Here is a 22,183-nt window from a genome sequence, read left to right as displayed (position 1 = left end):
TATTGTGCCTATATAACTCATTTAAGAATACAAGGCTTATACTCAATTCTTTTAATAGCTGCTTTTACAAATTGCTTAAAATAATTAGGTAATACAAGTTAATAGTCAAGTAGTCAAACTCATATTTAGATTCTAATTTAGTTAATTATAATAAAATGTTTTCAAGGTTAATCAAATAGTAAATAGCTTTAAAAAACATGTCTAACAATTCAGTTATGCTATTTCAAATGCATCAGAAACCCATAGGATATGGTACTTAATGTTGTTTCATTATTATTAAAAATCTTTTGTCTATAAGACATGTCTGCTCCTAACAGTACCCCCATTCCTCTTAAAGGAAGGTGATGAACATCAATATCTCCATATGGAGTTGCTTCGATTGGGGCAAACTAACCACTAGGCAAGAAATACCCTAATTTCATCTGCAGATAGAAGACTGTCCAAAAAGGACAATCAGAGGCAGGATAGTCCACTGCTAAGCTCTGCCAATACAGGGTAAGAAGTTCCTATATAATTCCTGCTTCACTTAAGGTCTGTCTGATGTTCTGGGCCAGAAGGCTGAAGATAGATGTTCCAATATTATAAGGAATATTGGGGACTGTCCATACAGTCAGCTGTCTATGCCAATTGTTTAAATTTTGGAAGCTACATTCCTGCATACTCCTGCATATATATTCCTTCTTAAATCTCTGACAGGGTTGAAGACTAGTTATAGTCTCACAATTGAACTTAAGTTGTTTAGCTTTAAAAAAGGTGTTCTAGATTTTAAAAGATGGCTTTCAGATGGTAATACAAGTTAAAATCAAACATGATTGAGGTATAGAATTGTAAACTCATTAGTTAGAATAAATAAGATACTTTTTCTAAATTGCCAAATATAATGGGCTAGATGTTATGTGTATACCATACCTTCTAATTTGCATAATTATATTCAACTTATATCTGAGAGAAAGAAAGCCTTTTATTGGACTAAAAGGGGGGAGGGTATTGTTGAAGTTTTGTCTTTTACTGTCTATTGTAATGCTAAGTGTGGGTCCCAAGACCTGGAGTCTATACATAGCCCCTGTGACTCTGCCCCCAATTTACTTCTGATTGGTAAATAAAGATGCCAACAGCCAGTAGCTGGGAAGAAGAGAATAGGTGGAGCTTAGGTTTCCTGGGCTTAGGGTTGGAGAACCATGACAGGGAGAAGAAAGTGCAGGAGGAAGAGAAAGAAACTACCATGGGTTAGGAGTAAAGATAATGTGGTCGTGGGCTGGCTAATTGGAGTCAAGTGCAGCCTAGATGAAACGCAGTAAGTAATAACTCAGGATTACTGATAGGAAAGTAGATTCTAACAGCATAGAGGGTAGGCAGCTGCTCAACTGTTGTGCTGTTTAAGCCTTATTGTAAATATAAAGGTTGTGTGTGTGTTTCATCCAGAAACTAAAGCGTCAAAGGTGGGGTGGAAACCTCTTGCCAGAATTAAATAATTTCTACCATACCATTGTGCTGCCCAGTCAAGGCACAGCTCATTCTCCCAAGTGCTGCAGCCTGTGAGAGACTGTGCCAGCTCTCTCACACTCAGTGCTGGCTCATCCATGCCTTCTCCCTCAGGGCCCACTCTACTATATTGCCCAGTTGAAGTCCAGGACCCCTGAATGCTACAGCCAGTGAGGGGGCATAACTAGTTCTCGTGCTCTCATGACCCCAGGGCCAACTCAACTGACTCCTTCAGGTGGTGAGGGATGAGTGGGCAGAGGATATGCCCAAGCTACCTCATGGCAGAAGAGTGGAGGGGCCAGCTCTCCAGCACTTTTGACCTCAGGACTGGCTCCCCTGTGACCCTTCACCAGGGCCAGTTCTACTGTGCTGCCCAGCTCTCCCACTCTCATGACCCCAGGGCCAGTTCTCCAAAAGATTGCAGGTGGTGCAGGGGCAGGCGGGGAGGGCATCAGCCAGGCAGGCACCCACAGCACCTCACAGCAGATAACTGTTGGGCCAGCTCTCCATCACTCTTTCCTTGGGGCTGATTCACTTGCACCCCCACCTCTCCCCATGCCCCCACGTGTCCACCTCTCATTCCTGCTACCCCATCCCCATGTTAACTCTGCTGTGCTGTCTTGGCTAAGTATAGGGTCTGCTCTCTCCTGAGTGCCACAACTGATAAAGGGTGAGGATAGCTCTCCAGAACTCACGACCCTGTGGGAAGCTTTCCCAATGGCTGGAAGTGGTAAAGGGAAGGGGCTCTCAGCCTGTGCTGTCCAGTTGCAAACACGTGGCAGGGTCAGCTCTTTCCCACTCAAGCCCTTGAGGCTGGCTCACCACACCCCACACCACCAGGACCAACTCCACTCTGCTGCCTGGGCAAGGTGCAGGGCCTGCTCTCCTGAAGGCTGCAACCAGTGAGAGATGGAGCCAGCTCTCACAGCACAGCATCCAGTGAGGGGCAGGACCAGTTGTGCACAGGCCCTGGAAATCCACATTGTCCTGTGGATGCTCTGACCAGAGATATCCCTATGTTCTCCAGTAGCAATATGAGCCACAAACATCAACACCAGCTTCTGTCTCAGCATAGCGAATGGCCCTCGGTGGCAACCTGGTCTGACACATCACCATGACCTGAGATAGTCATCATGGGGGTGACCACTCAAGGCTATTTCTCTTCACACTCCAGTTCCATCTCTCTTCATACAGCTAAGCTGTTCCATTTCTCTTTTTTTTCCCATCTGACCACCTCATGCTCTCGCATTGTGGTGGCTCCTGCTGAAGGCTGGGCATACAGCTGACAGGCCCCTGGGCAACATTCTCCATCCATGCTGTGTGGAATGGCAGCAAGTGGGTATCTGCGGCCCACCTGTGCCATGCACCGTAGGGCAGGTCGGTGGCTGGCACTGCAGTTGGCAGGTCTCTGTCTTCCTCCTCCTATGCTGTGCTGCTGAATTTGATTTGATTTGATTTGATTTGACTTGATTTGACTTGACTTGACTTTTATGAGTCCTAGGAATAAGACAGCTTTGGCCATCAAGTCAGACACCGAGCTAGGGTGAACAAACGACTGCCAACTGCTCTGCCCTTGACTGATTGAAGACCACCATCGCCAAGGTGTCTCTTTGCCCAACTACCGTCTTCATAGCACTTTTTGGCACAATAAGATTTACATTTTGATAAGGTCTATTATTGCAACTGTTCACACTTCTAGTATTATAGTCGAGAATGATTTCCCAATATAAGTTTTGAAGTTCATAGTTATATTTGATCTTACTTAAAAATCTAAACTCTCTCTTGCATGGCAAATAGAGAATAAAGATAAAGAGAAAACTGTAATAAATGTCGTGCAAATATCAATCAGTGGTGGCACAAAATAAATGTGAGGGCTGGAATTGGTGTGGATATCATGTGAACCCCCAGAAGTTTCAAATTCTCAGGCCTTACAACAATGAACAGTAGATACCTCCAGGATTTGCTCAACCTACTGGCTCAGGCTCAGAGGCACAAAATCCAGTCATATTCATAATAGATGCAATCTGTCCTGACTGAAGGCAGGGTTAGTCTTTCTCCACTATGTCCTTGTTCCTTCTGCAACTATAACTCTGGACCTTCCCTCAGGGTAGTAGGCCTTGTTTCAAAATGGCTTTGGGATGAGGCCCTTTGAGTCACAAGTGGGAAAATGGGAATTTTCTCTCCTGCTGACCCATCTGCCATAGTAATCAGTCCAATCAAAACCCACAGCTGGGTTCAAGGCTTGTGAGGGCTGTGGACTTGTCCTGTGGTAGGACACCCCACCTGTGCTCCTGCTCACCTCTGGGAGCAGTTTCTCCTCCCTCTGCTTCCTGGGAAACTGCAGGGATGAGACCCAGGCTTTTGCTCACTTCTCTGCATCACATGCACCTCTCTTCTCCCTTTCGGATCCTTTCATTTTCTGCTTCATTTCTGAAGCTCTGAATTCTGTCCTTGGGAAACAGCCCATTTCTTTCTTATTCTAATCAACACCTTCACAGGCTCACAAAGAGGCAGTCTCTGGTCCGCCATCTCACCTGGAAGTCCCTCCATCAAGTTCCTGAACAGCCAGGACTACACAGATGAGAAGGAGGAGGAAGAGGAGGAAGAGAAGGAAAAGAAGAAAAAAAAGGAGGGAGAAGGAGGAGCAAATATAAAGCTACAAAGATGTTAAGATGATAGGAGTACAAGCTGGGTGGAACACAGTTTTTCTGGCCTGTCACACACTATTCTCCATGAAGCAACAGTAGGGTATACTTGTCATAATACATTTGTCAAAACAACAGCAAGAGAAAGAGACTATGGGCTTCAGTTGACAATTGTGCCAACATTAGTTCATCAATCTTGACATCTGTGCCACAACGATGGGGAATGCTGATGCTGGCAAGGCCTCTCCCTCTTCCCCTACTCCCCATCTTCTTCCTCTTCCTTTCCTCCCTCTCTCAAGCCATCCTCCTCCTCCTCCTCCTTCTTTCTCCTCCTCCTTCTTCCTCTTCCTCCTCTCTTGCTCTATCTTTCCCTCTTGCTCTCTCTCATTCTCTCTCTCAATCAGTGTGTGGATGTCTGGGTGTGTGTTGAATGCGGAAGGTGGTTCTGTGGGAAATCTCAGTATTTTTCCACTTAGTTTTGCTGTGAGCATAAAACTATAATTAAAAAATAAAATCTGTTAAAAAATATGACTGGGTCATCATCAAAGTATTTTTAGGCTCCTGCAGGTGCAAAAACTGGTGAAGACAGGCAGCCCATATCAGCATTCTACAGTGCAGAACAAGGGTTACTACAGAGCATCTCCCCTCAGCAAAATGGGGATTTTTCTATTTTGCACTTTTTAATGGTTTTTGTGATGAAACATTGAGTCCTTTGAAGGCCCAGGAACAGAGTCAGCTAACAGCTGGGCACCAGCTTCCTGAGGAGCCTCACAGATACATGGGAGCACTCAGACTTCTTGTCCCCAATACTACCTCCCGGAAGCCAGACCTGGGGCAGACCTGCTCTCACTGACCTCACACACTGTCCACAACTTGGTTGTACACCTGCCCTCTCCCATTAGTGGTATTGTCCTGTTCTATTTTGTGAATCTTATGTCCTTCCAGAGGACTTAATTCAGACATCGGGAAGGCATTCTGTCCTCTGTCCTCTCCCCTCCTAGTCTCCCTAGGTCAGCGGTCTTTAGTCTAAGCCACACACATAAATCGTCCAAAGAAATTGCAAGCTCCGGACACCAGCAGCAATTAGTGGGTTTGTGGACACTTTTCAGCTCTCCCTGTGACTCAGCTGAGTGGTCAAAGTGACAAACTACAGGTCTTGATGAGCTCTTGACATTTCCCCAAACGTTCACCATTTCCCTCCAACTAACCACAAAGACAGAGTAAGATGACAACACAAAAGAGTCATAAGTGTAAACACATAAAAAAGTTAAACTTCAATACCATATTTAAAACCAAGCACTAGACCATCATAATTCCCGTAGCATCACCATCTGAAAGCCAGAAGTTTGGTCTCAGAGCTTGCTCAACCCAGAATACTTAGCGGGAAGTGTCCAATCCTGTATACCCTCTTCAGGCTCTTTCTTAGGCTTAGATGACCACAGACTCTATAGATGACTCTTTTCCCTACCTTCCTGTCTGAAAACCTATTATAATCTCTAACACAAGCAACTGTGAAAATAATCTACCTTTCCCCTACTGCCCCATTATCCACACCAAGCCAGCTAACTTAGAAACAGGCTGCTAAGGCAAATTCTTATACTCTAAAACAATGTGTACTATGTCACAAGTATATCTTTAATACATGAAAATGTTATGTTTTCGAAAAGAGGAACTCCTCTCACACAGATGTGCTCCTAGGTCCCTTGTTGTGATGTCTATTCTCAGTAGTCAACTTGACTATATCTAGAATAAACTTCAATTTAGAAATGGGGGGGGGGGCGCACACCAGTGACTGCCATCACACCTGTCATCCAGCCCCTGTGAGACTCTGCTCACCTCTCCAGTCCCACTCCTCCACATACTCCTCCCTCCATTGATTGCAGACAGACAGACACTTTAGTCCTGGGGACACAGCTTCCTGCAATCCAGGGGCCTCTGGACTTGGTAGATGCATTTCAGTAGACATCCAGCTTGCTATGCATGCCATTGGTTTCATCTGAAATATCACTCTTTCCTAGGCTATGTTCCCTCGGCAGACAGGTTTTCTACAGCATTGTCTCTCAGCAGACCTTCCCATCAGCCACAACTACAGGATGTGATTGGCTCACAGTGGGCAGATGAGAGATTCTCCTAAGGTTCCAATCCTAATTCCAAATGTCACAATTGGGAAGCCAAGTGCCATCATAACATCCTCTTTTATTGGAATTAATAACCTATTAATGGGGCCAAAATGTGATTTTAATTCCATTCTCTCGTAACCTGCAGTTTCTCGGAGCTTATAGTTCAGAAATGGACTTTGCTCTGTCCCCAACCCTGAGACAGGCACCTAGCACCTGCTTAAATCATGACAAATTTTAACCGAATTTGCCCATCTTCAATTTGCCATCACACAGTAAAGTAAAGATGCCTGGTCCAAATGAACTGGGGAACTTGTAAAAATAAATGGCAAGCCAGTTTTCTGCATCCCAGCTCTTGGGACGCAAAGGCAATAGACAAAACAGGAAGACAAGCCTGGTCTACAGAGGGAGGTCCAGGCAACCTGGGGCTACACAGTGAGACCCTGCCTAAGAAAACAAAAAGTATAATTATTAAGCATTGTAATACACTATTCCACTGCCTATTATAGGTGTCTCGAAAGCTCAAGATTCAAAGAAAATTCAATAAGATCAACAAGACTGATGTAACTATGGGTATATTAACATAATTCAGGGGCTGGGGATTTAGCTCAGTGGTAGAGCGCTTGCCTAGGAAGCGCAAGGCCCTGGGTTCGGTCCCCAGCTCCGAAAAAAAGAACAAAAAAAAAAAAAAAACATAATTCATCTAGGATCTTTCCATCAATCTATAACAAAATTACAATCACCATCTGATGTGTTTATAAAAAGATAAAGAGAGGAGGGCTATGTTCTCTGGAGGTGTGGTGAGGTATGAGGGAAGGGGGTGCCTCCACGGGTAGACCCATGTTGAGGCATCCCTTCCCCCTGAGAGACTAGCCACACAACCAACCAGTATAGTATAGAATAGAGTTTATTCAGGGTATAAGGAAGGGAGTTAAGAGGGTAGTAGACACAGAGACAGACAGACAGACAGACAGACAGACAGACAGACAGACAGAGAGACAGAGTGAAGAGGAGTAGAGAAGTAGAGGAGTAGAGGTCGGCCATGAGCACATGGGGGGGGTTATGGGGAGAGAGTGGGGGACAGAAAGGCAAGAGCACGAAAGGAGCAAGAGAGTAAGGTGGGGTGGGGAGCAACCCCCTTTATAGTGTCAGGCATACCTGGCTGTTGCCAGGTAACTGTGGGGTGGAGTGTAGACAGAATTCTAACAGCAACTATACCAGAGGGAAACATGGTTAACTTAAAAACAGATCAGACAACATACACAATTAGGTTTGTGGTTGTAATAACATTAAAATCATTGACTCAGCTCCAACTCAACATCGCCTGCCACTAGTAAATCTGCCAGAGTGGGAACTTGCATTCTGCATGTTCTCCACTGCTCAGAGATCCCTACAAGTAACGTTTTGTTGCAATGACCACTCTCTGCCAAGGGGAGGATGGAAGTGATAAGGGCACACAGGTGGGAAACAGACAAAGGGAAGTTACCTGTTGTTACTACTGACAGTGTTGGAGCCCAACAGAAGACATGTGCTCCACTGAGTTCCACATGCCTTGTTTCATGGGCTATCACTAGTCACTATGTTCCTGAGTTCGAGCAAACTTTGGAAACGCTGGGTGGGACAGCCAGACAGATCCCTAGATCCTTTCATGTCTATCACGCATCTCTAGGAAGCCTGAAGAACAGTGCAGCCACCAGGCAGGCATGAGAAAGGGGCAGGAGAGTGTGGGAGAGGATCGCCCCATCTACTGGCTTCACCGATGTAGAACTCAGGCTGATCTTGACAAACTGTAGAAAATCTACCAATCAGGGATGCCATTGCTAAAGTCTTGCTTTGATGTATAACTGCCACAAATTAAAACAAAGAAAACACTGTGGTTTAAATACAATACACTTTTAGAACAGATGATGAAGGCTCCATTAGGCAAACCCAGAATGCAACTTTCCACCGTCTGACTTTCCAAAAAACAAACCCCACCAAACAAACAAACAAACAAAACCAATCATACATAGATTTATTCCCTAGAACTCTGTGGTACAGCACTGGGAATGTGGACTGAGATCCAGCACCCCGCTCTCCTTGGCTACCATGGCCTGAATGTCGCTGACTGGGTGTCAGGGATCACTCAGACTGAAATAGAAATTAAGACCTTCTAGCCAATCTGCTCTTTTCAACAATCAAACTGCAACAGCCTTTATTACTTCTTAGCAAACAAAATATTTTATTAATTGTGACAAACTGATTTATTATTGAAAATGTGGTGTCTTTCTGAAATAATTTTAAAAATAAATATGATCACATGATAGTGATTTAGAAACTTAGAAGTCTGAAGGAAACCCGTGGTAGCCCCAAACACTGTCACACCTGCAATAGGACTTCTCTCAGCAGAGAGCCTGTGTCCTGCTCTCTCTCCTTTCTTTCCTCTTTCGTTTCTGCACGTCTCCTCCCTGCACCTAATTCAGAGCTCAGTGGGTGAGTTTAGGAACACTGAGCATCAAGACAGAAGTGGAGTGGAAATGGCTCTAATGAACTCAATCCCTTGATCCATTGTTTTCTTCCCCTGATGTGTGCCTGGTCCACTCACCATGGTAACCTCTCCTCCTAAGAAACCCATCCTTATCCTAAGATCAACTGCATAATAAATGATCATATTTCCAGAGCTGTGAGAAAGCATAACCACCTCTATTGGTGGCATTAGACTCTCTTCTTCTACTTATCTATGAGGGCAATTAAAACCTCCATGCTCCCATGATTTTGCCCCTTGGGAAGGATAGAAGTAACATTTCAAATTACAATAAAAGAGATAAACACAATCATGAAGTGCTTCTAAATTCAGGAGGCCCTTCCCACCAGCTTTTAATTCCTATTCCCCTCTCATTAATGGTTTTAATAAACAAGATAAAATTCTTGTATTACCAATGATTACATGGACAAAAGGAAACACAAACTTCTAAAATGTTCACATTTGAGAGAATCGCTGCAGTGAGTGAAGACACTGAGGTGTTGCTGATACAAGAATTAGGATGATGTTAACCTCGAGTTTTGCGTATACAGGGTAGAGGGTTACCCTCTCCACTGCAGCTGGAAGAACCAACACAGAAAATCTCCCAGGAGCTGGAATGGGTATTTTACTCTGTGAAATCAGTCACGATCTCTGTAATCCCAGGCAGAAGGCCCCACAGAAGGCCTCTGGGACTCATTCTGCACCTCGAGATCTATCTTCAATAATGTAGATGTTGTCTTCAGCTCGGGGATGCACAATCGCTGCGTTCTGCAAAGCTCTACTCTTAGAGACATGGAAGGCAACAAAGCTGCAGAGAGAGGGGGGAGGGGAGGGAGAGATGTTGAAAGAACAAGAAATCATCTTACAGGGCAGAGCAGAACATTTATGACACATGCTCAGGACTCCAGGAGCTCCAGGTGGAAAAGAACACAGGGCCTTCGTGTTAAGTCACAGAAAAGTTATTGAATAAGTACCAGACTAACTAAGAATTATTTTTAAAAGAACAGCTCATATTGGAATCCTTCAAATTACTCATGTAAGAGAACAGGAAAGTAGAAGGTCTAAAAAGACAGATAACTACTAACAAACCAAGGTACACACACACACACACACACACACACACACACACAAACACACACACACACACACACACACACACACACACACCATGGGTCAAACAATACAAGGTTGATGTTTGGTAAGAAAGGGTTTGGAAACCTCTATCACATTTACATGCTCTAACATGTGTTGAAACACATTTAAAGCCACAAAGCAGTCATGTTTCACAGGAGCTGGTGTCTGGGCCATAATGACAAAAACTACTTGGATGTCACACATTCGTTTACATCATGTGAGCAAAAACATCACATGTGGAACCGAAGGAAATTAATCTGAGGAGAGGACTGCTGGTGTTGGCGGCTGACCCATCCTGACAGCTATGGGAGGTGCTTCACTTGGAGAACTCATTCACCATCCCTGTTACTCAGGGTAGTCACAGGGGGCTGATACCTGAGCCTCTAGACCTCATGGAAGAGGAAATTAAAGAAAAGAGACTAGCTTTAACTGCAGTGATGTATGACCTGGTAGAGTTTTGTCATTTGTGCACAGCGGCCATCTCTCCTACTGAAGTGTAGACCCAAAATGAAGATCTCCAGTCGGCCATGTAAAGAACACCTGTACTGAGAATTACAAGGAAAAGGAGTGATCTGGCTTCCCTCTGCCTTGGACAGTCACACGTAGTGAGACAGTGCAGGGTCAAGATGCTCAGGAGTCAGTGTGATAGATGTAACTGAGGAAGCACTCAAACGTGTTAAGCCATTGCTTAGTTTGGCTTCCTGGGTTTCCTTCTTGTTATTTATTTATTTATTATTATATTTTACTCATTCATTCATTCATTCATTCATTTATTCATTTGCTTGGCTTTGTCAGCATCTCTCTAGGTTGCCCTGGCTATTCTGTAACTCCCTATATATCACAGAGATCCACCTGTTAGAATTAAGACTGTAGGGCTGGAGAGATGGCTCAGTGGTTAAGAGCACTGACTGCTCTTCCAGAGGTCCTGAGTTCAATTCCCAGCAACCACATGGTGGCTCACAACCATCTGTAATGAGATCTGATGCCCTTTTCTGGTGTGTCTGAAGACAGCTACAGTGTACTCATATACATAAAATAAACCTTTTTTTAAAAAAAGAATTAAAATATAAAAATATAAAATTAAAAAATACCACACCTGGCTTTATATTTTTATACAGGGTGTTTCTAGAAGTCTGGGCTAGTCTTAAACTTAAGAGTTCTCCTGCCTTAGCTTATTGAGTTCTGAGACAATAGGTGTGTACCACCTCACCCGCATGCCCCCCTTTTAAAAAAATATTTATTTATTTATTTATTTATTTATTTATTTATTTATTTATTTATTTTACATAAGCACACAGTAGCTGTCCTCAGAAACACCAGAAGAGGGCATCAGATCTCATACAGATGGTTGTGAGACACCATGTGGTTGCTGGGATTTGAATTTAGGACCTCTTGGAAGATCAGTCAGTGCTCTTAACCACTGAGCAATCTGTCCAACACCCCCTCTCCTTTTTAGTTGTGTTTTCTCCAATATTTTCTTTTAAATGAAGTGATTAACAAGTCAACCAACATTGGGGCTGACCTAATGACTCCCCAGTTAAGCATTGCATAAACAGAAGCAGAGGTTGTTCAATGCCCCCTTCTGGTCTCCATGTGTACATGCACACCCCCATGCCCGTCCTTTCTCTGTCCCTGTCCCTCTCCTGCCCCACTTCTACCTCCCTGCCTATTTCTACTTTTACCTTTCTCTTTCACATACACAAATAATACGTTTGAATTAAATATTTTTAAAAGATACCTCACCAATACAGAAACAAAAATTATGGACTAAAGTGATGTTTTCTCTCAACTATGAGATTTATTTTCTGTCTACTTCTAGAAAAAAAATAGTTCGATTTATATTTCATTTAGCCCTTAGACTTCTAAGCATGGGCTCCTGAGTTTGAGAACTCAGATGTACATCCCTATTAAAGAACTTGTGCCTCCCCCCCCACCCCACCACCAGCAGAGGTCCAAACTCACTTGCTAGGCAAGCACCCACTGAGCTAAATCCCCAACCCCAGTAACTTGTTTTCTAATCTGTGAGACTGATAGGAAGTGCAGTAAACTGAAGTGCTTACATGGCAGGCAGACGCTAGTGTAGTGAGTGAAGGGGTCTGGCGTGGAGCTGTGGGAACACTGGCCATGCCACAGTTCCACAACACTCCTTACAGCCTCAGGAGTTATCCTCCTCTAAATCTCTTGCTCCCTTTGGGCTCCCTCAAACTGTGGACCACTTAACCCTGTCATCCCCAACTTACTTGCCTGAAAGGACCTGTCTACTAGTTTATATGCTCCATGATATACTTGATCAGTTTTTTATCAAGTAGGTCTCAGTAAGAGAAAACATTGAGTAAAACAAGAGTGGAGCAGAGCTACTCACTCGACACCATGAGGCACCAGCACCATGAGGCAAACCCCACTATTCAGCGTCTACCTGTAAGAGATTTGAATTCTAATCTTGAGGGGTTTTCTATTCCTACCCCACCATAAATGCAGACAAATAGAAATACAGAAAATATCTCTGAGAACTGAGGATGACAAGAAAGGGACCCATTAAACTACATTTGGGATTGATGTGCAGAATGGGAGCTAAGCATTGGAAGCACAGATGTGATCCCAGATTTAAAGAATCTGAGGCAGGAGGATTGTGAGTTCCAGCTTGTTCTAGGCGACATAGAAAGTTCCAGGCCAATCTGAGCCACATACTGAGACCCTACTCAAATCAACCCACCAACAAAGCAAGCAAGCAGGCAAACAGTGAAGAATAATTTACTTGCAAAAGACAGCATAGATGAAAATTCTCAAGATTTTTAGTTCAAAAATGCACAATCCATGTCAGCTTACCTCAGAGAGCCCATCTTCTTTCTTATAATGATGTACCCTAAATTGGGGTGGGAGAAGAATGGTGAGAGAGGTTGAAAGGAAAGTTGAACTGTAATCAGAAACATTCATGATATTTTCTTCTAATCAAGGATATTGTTTCTGTTTTTAATTGATCCACCCCCTGGTAAAGTTGGGTAACGCCTTGCTGTGCTGCACAGGAAGGATCTGCTTGCTCATTGGTTGGTATATTCACCCGCCTAGCCTAAGTTGCTAGTAGGACAATGTAAAGAATTGTTCACAGAAAGAAACAAAGAACTGTAGATATTTCTAAGGGGCTGCAGGAGAACAAGTTTTTGAGGAGAGAATAAACAACTTTGGACTGAGAAGGGAATACATTTGTGGCATTTTACTCAATTTTTAAGGAATTCTCGCTCTGAGACAGCATCTGATACATATCCCCGGCTAGCTTCAGACTTATAAATATTGAGATTATAGGCACATGCCACCTTAAATAATCATTTGGGATGAACATGTTTTAAATGACTAGAGGCACACATCTTGAAATCTGACAGGCATATTCTTCCTTCCGATTATTGCCCAGGCGTCTGAAACAAGTCAGCAGCAACGAGCTCACATGTGTTATCTCGCAAAGTCAATGAATTTCTTACACAGTGACTGAACTACACAAAGAGGAGCAGCTCATGCAAATTGCACAAAACCTCCTGGAAAGGCATATGCAGGCCTGGGGCCACCTTTAAATAGTCTATCCCAGCGTGAGTCAGGCGACTTTCCCACCAACACGGATAATCTCTCTTCTGCTAAATACATTCCAAAACACTCAGCAGTATCATCATGGGAAAGAAACTAGATCCTAAAGGTAAGATGGGAGAGAACTCGCCTAGGACTTACAATAGCCTTAAAACTCAATCCTATACAAAATCTCTTGTGTAGTAGTATCTTATTTCTTTATAGAAAATGTAAATAATATTTCCTTTTTCATGGCATTAACTGAAAGATGAAGGAGGTGGTTAAGAAACAACAGTGTTGCCCAGCACCGCAGCTGATTCCTGGGAGCCAACAACTAGGAAGGTGGAGGCAGACACATTCAGATGAAGTCCGTCCTTAGTTACCTAGTAAATTCAGGGCCACCCTAGCGTACGTGAGATCAAATTGTATAAAAATGAAAAATAAAATCAAAACAAAAACATGAAAATTAAAAAAAAACAAAAACAAAATAGAGTTAACTGAAAAAAAAAACCTGTCACTGATATTTTTTTTCTAATTTCTTTTATCTTTATTAACTTGAGTATTTCTTATTTACATTTCAATTGTTATTCCCCTTCCCAGTTTCCTGGCCAACATCCCCCTATCCCCTCCCCTCCCCTCCCGTTCTATATGGGCTTCCCCTCCCCATCCTCCCCCTATTACCACCCTTCCCTCAACAATCACGTTCACTGGGGGTTCAGTCTTGCAGGACCAAGCACTCCCCCTTCCACTGGTGCTCTTACTAGGATATGCATTGCTACCTATGAGGTCAGAGTCCAGGGTCAGTCCATGTATAGTCTTTAGGTAGTGGCTTAGTCCCTGGAAGCTCTGGTTGGTTGGCATTGTTGTTCATATGGGGTCTCGAGCCCCTTCAAGCTCTTCCAGTCACTGATATTTAAACTGTGAGTTTTACAGAAGAGGGGTCTTTGGAGACACGGTAGCAATGTTTCAAGACCCTGAGCGCTCACGAAGTAGCAGACATCACCTACAGTGTTTGTGGTTCTGAACACATCCCTAGGGGACTGGATGGCTTACTGTGTGTCTTGGATCTGGGCATAGGGAAGTCATTTAAACTCAGAACCCCTGTGGCATGTACACTGGCACAATGAAAGGCAGTCAGAAGGACTGGGAACCCTGGCTCTCCTTCCGTGAGGACAGTCCTGAAATTACTTACTGGTGACAACCACGGTGCTCGCAAGCAGCAGCAGCAGCAGGGCTGCAACGGACATGCCAACATAGAAGCCCTTAGTCGGGTTTCTCTGCGGCTTCCTCAAAGGGATTCTTACCTAAAGAAATGATAAATAAAATAACTGTGGTAATAAATAAACAACACAAACCAAAGGGGCGCCAAGGGAGAGGGACAGAAAACACAAACCAGACCCTAAACCTAGACTTTCCTCTTCACTGGCCAGGGGCTAGGCTGGAATATGGAGTAAGACCCAAAGATCTGAAGGGGCAATAATGGTCAGTGAACTTGGAGACAAGGGAATTCAAAGTGTCTTCAAAGAATATGGAAAGGAATTCTATGTTGCTCAAGGTGATGACATGTGTGGACACCAGTCAAAGTTCTAACTGCAAGGCTCATTGTGTTTATCATGTATCCAATTATACCTGCTTTAATAGTCAGTAGCATATTCCTTAAATGCTATCTGATAATAAAAAAAGAAAAAATAACCATCTCTAACTCTACATGCTCTCGGTGTGCTCAGATGCTGGCCCTGGTCTCTTATCACAGATCCTACTTGTGAATGCAGTTCAAGATTATACATCTTTATACAATTCTAATACCAAATGCTAGTCTTGAAAACATATTCACACAAATAACATTATTCAGTCTGGGCAAATTATATTTATGATTTTAGAAATATATGTAGTAATTTATATATAATTCAATAAATATGTACATATGCACACATATCAACAATTTAAAAACTATAGATTACAAATCAGAAAGAAAATGAGGGGGTTTGAACCAAGAAAAGAAAGGGGAAATGATGGGATTATATTTAATAACTTCCTAAAAAAAACTACTATACTCATAGCTGCAGCCTGATTAACACCACGGGATCACACACATGTGCAGAATCTCTTCCAGTGCCCTGGTGCAGGTCACCAGGGCCCACCACCTACTAGAATAAGCACGAGACAGGCTGAGCATCGCCTTAGGCCCTTTCATACCTCAGCACTGGTCTACTAGACCTAAACAGACCCTGAGAGATGGGCTTAACTGCATGAAGTAGACCATAACATCAGATCTTTGTCCCTGTATGAGCTTCATCTCTGGATCACAACCCCAGCTCCTCTGCCTAGTGAGACCCTGGACACATTAGCTAAGTTCTGTGAGCTCTGTCTCTACAGCTACAGAAGACATGTTCAGTAGAGTTCTTGGGTAAGGTTCTCTCAGGTGCTTCTTGACTAACACCCTGGGGAATATAGAAAATCAGGTTTGCTTGTTATTCTGACAGGGTCTTCTGTATCCTAGGCCGGTGGAGAACTCTTTAGTTGACAATAATGATGAACCTCTGGTCCTCCTGCCTACACCTTCTGGGTGCTTGGATCACAGCCGAGTCACCAGGCCCACGTGAGCATCTATCTCCTTCATAACACTTTCCTGATTATGAATGGCAGCGATGTCTATGCTTTCTCATTCATGTTTGCAAATTTCCTGCAATGTTTTCATGAGATACAGGCCAGGAAGTTGATCTCTGAGTCAAGACCGATGCTGCTGTTGCTAGGCATGGGGGAGCACACCTTCGTCTCTGAACATGAGAGCTGGGAGCAGGAAGGTTGGGAGGCCAAGATCTTTCCCAGGTATAGAGCAATTTCAAAGTCAGCTTGAGTGACAAGGGATTCTGTCTAAAATATCTAACAAACACCCCAAACAATGCTGTGTGCGGCCGTGCATTGTTTTCAATGCAGCAAGAGACTGTTTGACATCTTCAGAGTCCAGATTCTTCTACCACTTGTTCTGAATTTATCTCTAAATTGTCCCCCTTCGTTACTAACCATGGCTGTTTCATAAGTGACTGAGGGCAAGAACAACCTCAGTATGCAGGCCTGTTTTGTGTTATACTTAACAATAGTCTGGTCCCTTAGCAACATTGGCAAATGGTTTCTGATATTTAACCAGTATATACAGATTCTTCCCATATCTGCCGGACCACTGGGTGCCAATGTCAAATAAGTCATTTCACTTTTTTAATGTCAGGCTAGACAAGATGACACAGGCCTGTCTTCTCAGTACTCAGTAGATGATGAGTTCAGTCCAGCCTGAGCTACTAAATGAGCTGATGTCTCAAAGGAGGGGGCAGCTGTGGTGGCATCCACACCCGTGATTTCAGAACTTGGACGATAGGGGCAGCACAGTCAGGAGTTCAGGGTGATCCTCAGCTCTGTAGTAAGTTCAAGGTCAGCTGGACTACATGAGGCCCTGTCTCAAAAAACAAACAAAGGATTCTTGCTCTCAGCGTCCAGTTGTTAGGTTCCGATTGTCCCTGGGTAAGGCAGCTGGCCTTTGGTCCTGCATAGATACTTCTATCTCACCTTGAACGGTTGTTGTTGTTGTTGTTGTGGTGGTGGTGGTGGTGGTGGTGGTGGTGGTGGTGGTGGTGGTGGTGGTGGTGGTGGTTGTTCTTGTTGGGTGTGTTCTGGCAGTTCAAACCCAAGGTCTTGCACATCCCAGCATGAGATCTGCTATTTTCAATAGTCAAATGATCCTCACACCTCAGTAGCTGGTTCTTTTCTTATCTCTACCCCCATTTGTCCTGTGCTCCATACACACACTAAAACACACCTTGTTTCTTCCTGGAACCAAGAGGACAACCCTCCACTGGTAAATTCATCTACATGTTCAGTAGAGATAGAACTCTGGCAAGAACCCTGAACTGGAGTGCCTTAGATTGTTCTCAAGCATGCAATAGAGAAACTGTAGGAGAAGTCATGCAAACCTGAGAATCTGCGGCCTTAATATCATATGTGGATATTTGTTAATGGGGAAAAAAAACCACCAGAGGACTCTATAGAGAGTGCTAAGTGAGTAGAAAAACATTATTATGAGTCTCTTAATAAACTTCTTGAATTCAAACATTCTCTGTAAGCATCATACTCTTCATTTTAATGTCTTCATTTTTATATATTTATTAATATATTTATCTACAGTTTTTGACATAGGTCTCACTATCTATCCCAAGTTGCCACTGGTCCAGGCTGGCCTTAAACTTCTGATCTTGTATTAACTTCCTGAGTCTTCTGAATAAAGAATATACCATTATATCTGACTCTTTCTTTTCTTCTCCTTTTTTCATTCAAATGCCTGTGAACTAATTTTACAGACAAAATTCTTTAACTACTAATTGATTCCTGAAAGACATACAAGTGAACATGGCTAATAACTTAGGGAGAAGTATACTTACAGTGTGATTATTCCAGGCCTCCTCTGAGGATGTCACAGTGCCATTCCAGTCTATTCAACAAAAAGGACAATCAATTAAAAAATACAAAATATGGTGGTTTTTTTTACTATATATGTAAATAATATCCACAAGGCCAATGTGTCTTATACCTTGTGAGGATTAGGATTTAATATGTCAGAAGAGTCACTGAACATCAAGTTTTGAACATTTAGATATTCCAACTATTTTTTGAAATGTCTATTTTGTAACAAGGCATATATTTTTTTCATTGCTTCTATGTGTCTATGAATGAAATACAGAATCTTCTTTCCACTGAATATCTGGCACATATAAGGATTATAATATTCTGACAAAAATTCCCTAAAATGCATTTACATATGAAGAAGTAGAAACCGGATAATTATATATTTCTAGCTTTTGCAAATGACAGACAACTCTGTTGGCAACCCCCCCCACACACACACACCCCAGTAACCATACAATGAGTGGAAATACTGCGGGTCTGTGGAGGGCCCTAACAACTGCCCAAGCTGGCATTGCACTTTGGATGAGTGATAGCCCTCCACCCTTCCCACATTCCAGTATTTGTATTTTACTCATTGAGAGAGCCCTTCCAAGGAGCCAGAGGCAATGACTAGGTGTAGGCAAGGTCAACAGTCTAGGCTCTGTTGGCACTCAGGTCCTTAAGTAAGACCTTCCAGGAATCACAGTAAGTGACTCAGTCAGGTGAAGCTGAATCAGACAAAATTTGAATTCAGTGCTGATCATGTCCATTAGCAAAGTGACCTTCATACTCAAGGTCCCGACATAAGCACTTAGGAATGCATGCTTGAGCGTGCAATGCTATATTGGAAAACACAGGCGAGGTTATTATCATTACGTGATAAAGGAGCAGTGGGGAAGAGGGTGAATAATGTGGAATTCGCTTTAGAAATATCATACCACTTATCTAACGATGAACATTCAACAACTTGTCCAAAGAAATGTGTGTAGTATTAGTGGGAAAATTGAAAGGTTTGTGTCTCCAAAGAATTATAGAGTTTCTCCAGTTTAGCAGTGATATAAATTACCATGAAAGAATGCAATGAGATGGTGTATGAGATTCCTGGCAGGCACGGCTCTAAAGGCAAGTAGTGGGCCATGTGATTACCCAAAACCCTTTCAATCCTAATATTTCTTGCTATTGCAAAATGTACACCAACAGAGGTTGATATGGGCATAGCAAGGAGCCCAGGAGCCTCCAGGAACAAACCAAAATCAAAAGTCTCAACAACACCAGGAACACAGTTGCACCAGAGTCTGCTCCACTCTGAAAACTGGTCCTCTGAACAGGGTAAGGCAGTGCATAGATCGCTCCACACACACATCCCCCTTCCTTCTTCCTCACTCAACGGAATAGTGACTGAAAGTTGTTCCTGCACCTTTTTTTTTTAATTTTAACTATTTTCATTTTGTTTCTCTGCCTGTAAACTGTTCCTACTAAGATTTACTTTTTAAAAGCCAAGGTTGCTATTATCTAATCTTCTGGATGCTATGAGTTCACTGCATGTAATTACATTAACCAGTATCCAGAAATGCCTGGGAAAATGTAGGCCATATGGAGTTGGGGGATTCATCAGTAATCATCTCCTGAGAATATTGAGTTACAAATGTGCACAGACGGCCTGATCTCGTTTGAATTCTCCTCAAGGTCACATTACCCAGCTCTGAAACACAAAGGCCAGCACGTGACCTTCTCAAAACCTACAACTACTGTAAGAGCTAGCTGGGAAAGATGACCGAGTTCAGCATCACCTCATTTGATCAAGCAAAGTCATGCCACCACTTTAGGTTTAAAGAGAGCAGATAGTGTAGGATCCACCCAGAGTGTAGACAGTGAGACTGAGGGTCAGAGTGAGTGAGAGTTGGGGTCTTGGGGCTGCAGGTCTCTTTGGCTGCTGCTGGTGGTGTATTCAACCCATTTCAGTCCATTCAGGTTGCTATAACAAAATAGCTTAGAGTGAGTAATTATAAACAAAGAAATGTCATAGTTCTAAAGGTTTGGAGACCCAGATCTGGACACAAGTTCACTGCATAGGTGGTGAACGTTCTTTCTTCATAGACGATATTTTTTGTGAAGGAAAAGATAAATCAGCACCCCCAGCCCTCTTATAAAGGATCTAATGCCATGCATGAACATCTTCCTTCTAATCTAGTGGCCAGATTGCCCCCAGCTCTTAATGCACTGCACTGAGAATTAATCAGTACCAAAGGAATTCATGGATACACAAAAATTCAGACCACAATGCAAGACCTCAGATTGCCCCTGCAAGTACAAGATTGACAAAGCTAAAATGGAGATTCGTGGCTATATTGGAGGAAATATTAGTGACAGTAAGGTTAATATAGACACCAGAAGACTACGTTCACTGTTTTAAGGCCCAAAGGATCAAGAACAATAATGCTCTTGGGTGATTTGGTTTGTAAAACAGGCCCATGAACATAGATGTTCCTAAGTCCTGTGCCAATCTTCCAAAGCCCAAGCACTGTGAGTAATAGAGGTGGCTGTCATCATATCTATTAATCAACTCCTTTGCAAACATGATTCAAGTACTTCATCACATTGCATAGCCATAGTATTCTGTAAAATTTATTACAGTGAAGTTACTTTACATTTAAACAACCAGTGGCATTGTTAATTGAACAGACAATGGAACTGATTCAAGAGTGACATTTCTATAAGTCACACAACACTTAGCTGAGACAGAGATCAATCAGGATAGAAAGACAGGAGTAATCAATGGGCCACAAAATGGTAGCCTGAGACATGGAGAACAAAAATTGGTAAGGGAAAATGGGAGGGTGGCTCCATTGCTTATTCTTTTGACAAAGTCGAGAAATCTCAAGAAACACTGATAGAAGGCAGACTTTCCTACTGAGGCAGTCTATGCTATTGATAGACACCTAGACCAAGTTGGTGAAAACAATAAAGAAGCCATGCTTGTTGAGGGTCAAATGATATAGAACCTCCCACTCCTACATCTTCTCTCCTATTCATGAATGTAATGAAATATCCCTCAGAAATCTATATGGCAACATTACCTATGGAATAAAGTTATTTAAATATAACGTTGTTGTAAAACTAAATCTTGGAGCATTGTTTCTAAAGAAAGCAGTGGGAGGGTTAGGGCAGGGGTTAGTTCTTAGTACTCCAGAGATTCAACTTGAAAGCCACCAACATCAATCACATATACTTAATGTAAAGAAATTTAATGTCCCCTTCATGGAGAAGTCCAGATGCATGTCCCAGTATATCCTATTCCTTTGCTAAACATCTCTCTTCCTGATAACCGCTGTGCTTAGGATCTGTGTTAAATATCCACCATTAAACACTTAACTCTCTGTCACATTGACTCTCTCTGACATAGTTTTCCTCCAAGAAACCACACAGCTAAGTTTGGCCGGAAGACAGGTTCTAGTATGGAAAGGGGCTCTTCTGTCTTCCGTTGGAGATAGACAGGATCTGTGCCTCAGTTGCTGCCAGCACTTAACAATGTCATATTTGTCTTGTGGCAGAGGGTGTAGGCTCTTCAAAACCAGCTTTATAGGTACAGGGCCCTTCCAAGGGGTTCAGGAAGGCAAATAGAGTTACCTGCAGGAGTATATGATGGAGTTTCTGTCACCTCAGCAGTTGTCTCATGGGCATAAAATGTAGTGATTTCTGGAATGAGAACAATGCAAGAACTATTTCAGCTGTGAAGGAGGTTGTCACCTACCAAGAAAAATGGAAACCGAATTTAACCCAAAACATCACCCTCCCACAGTGCCTCCCCAACCTTCTTAGGCAGGAATGTCCCCTTTCCTATCCACTTCTGCACCTGCTGACTCCTCTTAGCAATGTATCCAAAGATGGCCACTGCCTGTAGTCGTTTCATGCTCCTAAACAAGTGAGGTCTATGTTCTAATACTCTAGACAACTCTGTCAGTATTTAGACTGTCTCACACTTTCCATTCTAGATACACAGACACTGGTGGAGCATACAGTCAACACTAAGAAATGGAGAATAGGACACTTGGTTAATATCAGGATTAAGACAAGCGGTATTTCACTCTCTAGGAATGGGCCTGGGAGTTTCTTTTTACCCTCTTCACTATGGGCCTTATTCCAGGTCAGGATCACTCCCACTTCTTTGCAGGGAGACTGCTCACTGAGCAATGTGGAGTAGATACACCGCTCCGTCTCAGAGTCCTTCTCAATGTAGCAGTTTCACTGATGATGATTCCTGTCCTGTAGCCTGCCTCACCTTCAGAAATTCCCTTTTATCTCTCTCTTTAAAAACA

The 22,183-nt window shown here is 43.0% G+C and overlaps 1 protein-coding gene across 2 annotated transcripts in view; it reads right to left on the bottom strand.

Moving 5' to 3' along the window:
• Positions 1-8,437: 8,437 nt before the first annotated feature.
• The window catches only part of Havcr1 (hepatitis A virus cellular receptor 1), a 33,042-nt gene continuing 19,296 nt past the window's right edge, over positions 8,438-22,183 (bottom strand). Inside the window, exons 5-9 of one of the 2 annotated variants that reach the window (XM_006246163.5) lie at positions 21,495-21,563; positions 17,864-17,913; positions 14,626-14,737; positions 12,708-12,744; positions 8,438-9,555 (exon numbers count right to left, since the gene is read on the bottom strand). In XM_006246163.5, the coding sequence (XP_006246225.1) occupies positions 9,441-9,555; positions 12,708-12,744; positions 14,626-14,737; positions 17,864-17,913; positions 21,495-21,563 (383 nt within the window). In that variant the 3' untranslated portion in view covers positions 8,438-9,440. 2 annotated transcript variants of the gene reach the window in all.

This window comes from Rattus norvegicus, chromosome 10 (assembly GCF_036323735.1).
Source record: "Rattus norvegicus strain BN/NHsdMcwi chromosome 10, GRCr8, whole genome shotgun sequence".
Classification (NCBI taxonomy): Eukaryota; Metazoa; Chordata; class Mammalia; order Rodentia; family Muridae; genus Rattus; species Rattus norvegicus.
The sequence above is the reverse complement of the archived record's forward strand: the minus strand, read 5'-3'. Positions and strand labels throughout refer to the sequence as shown.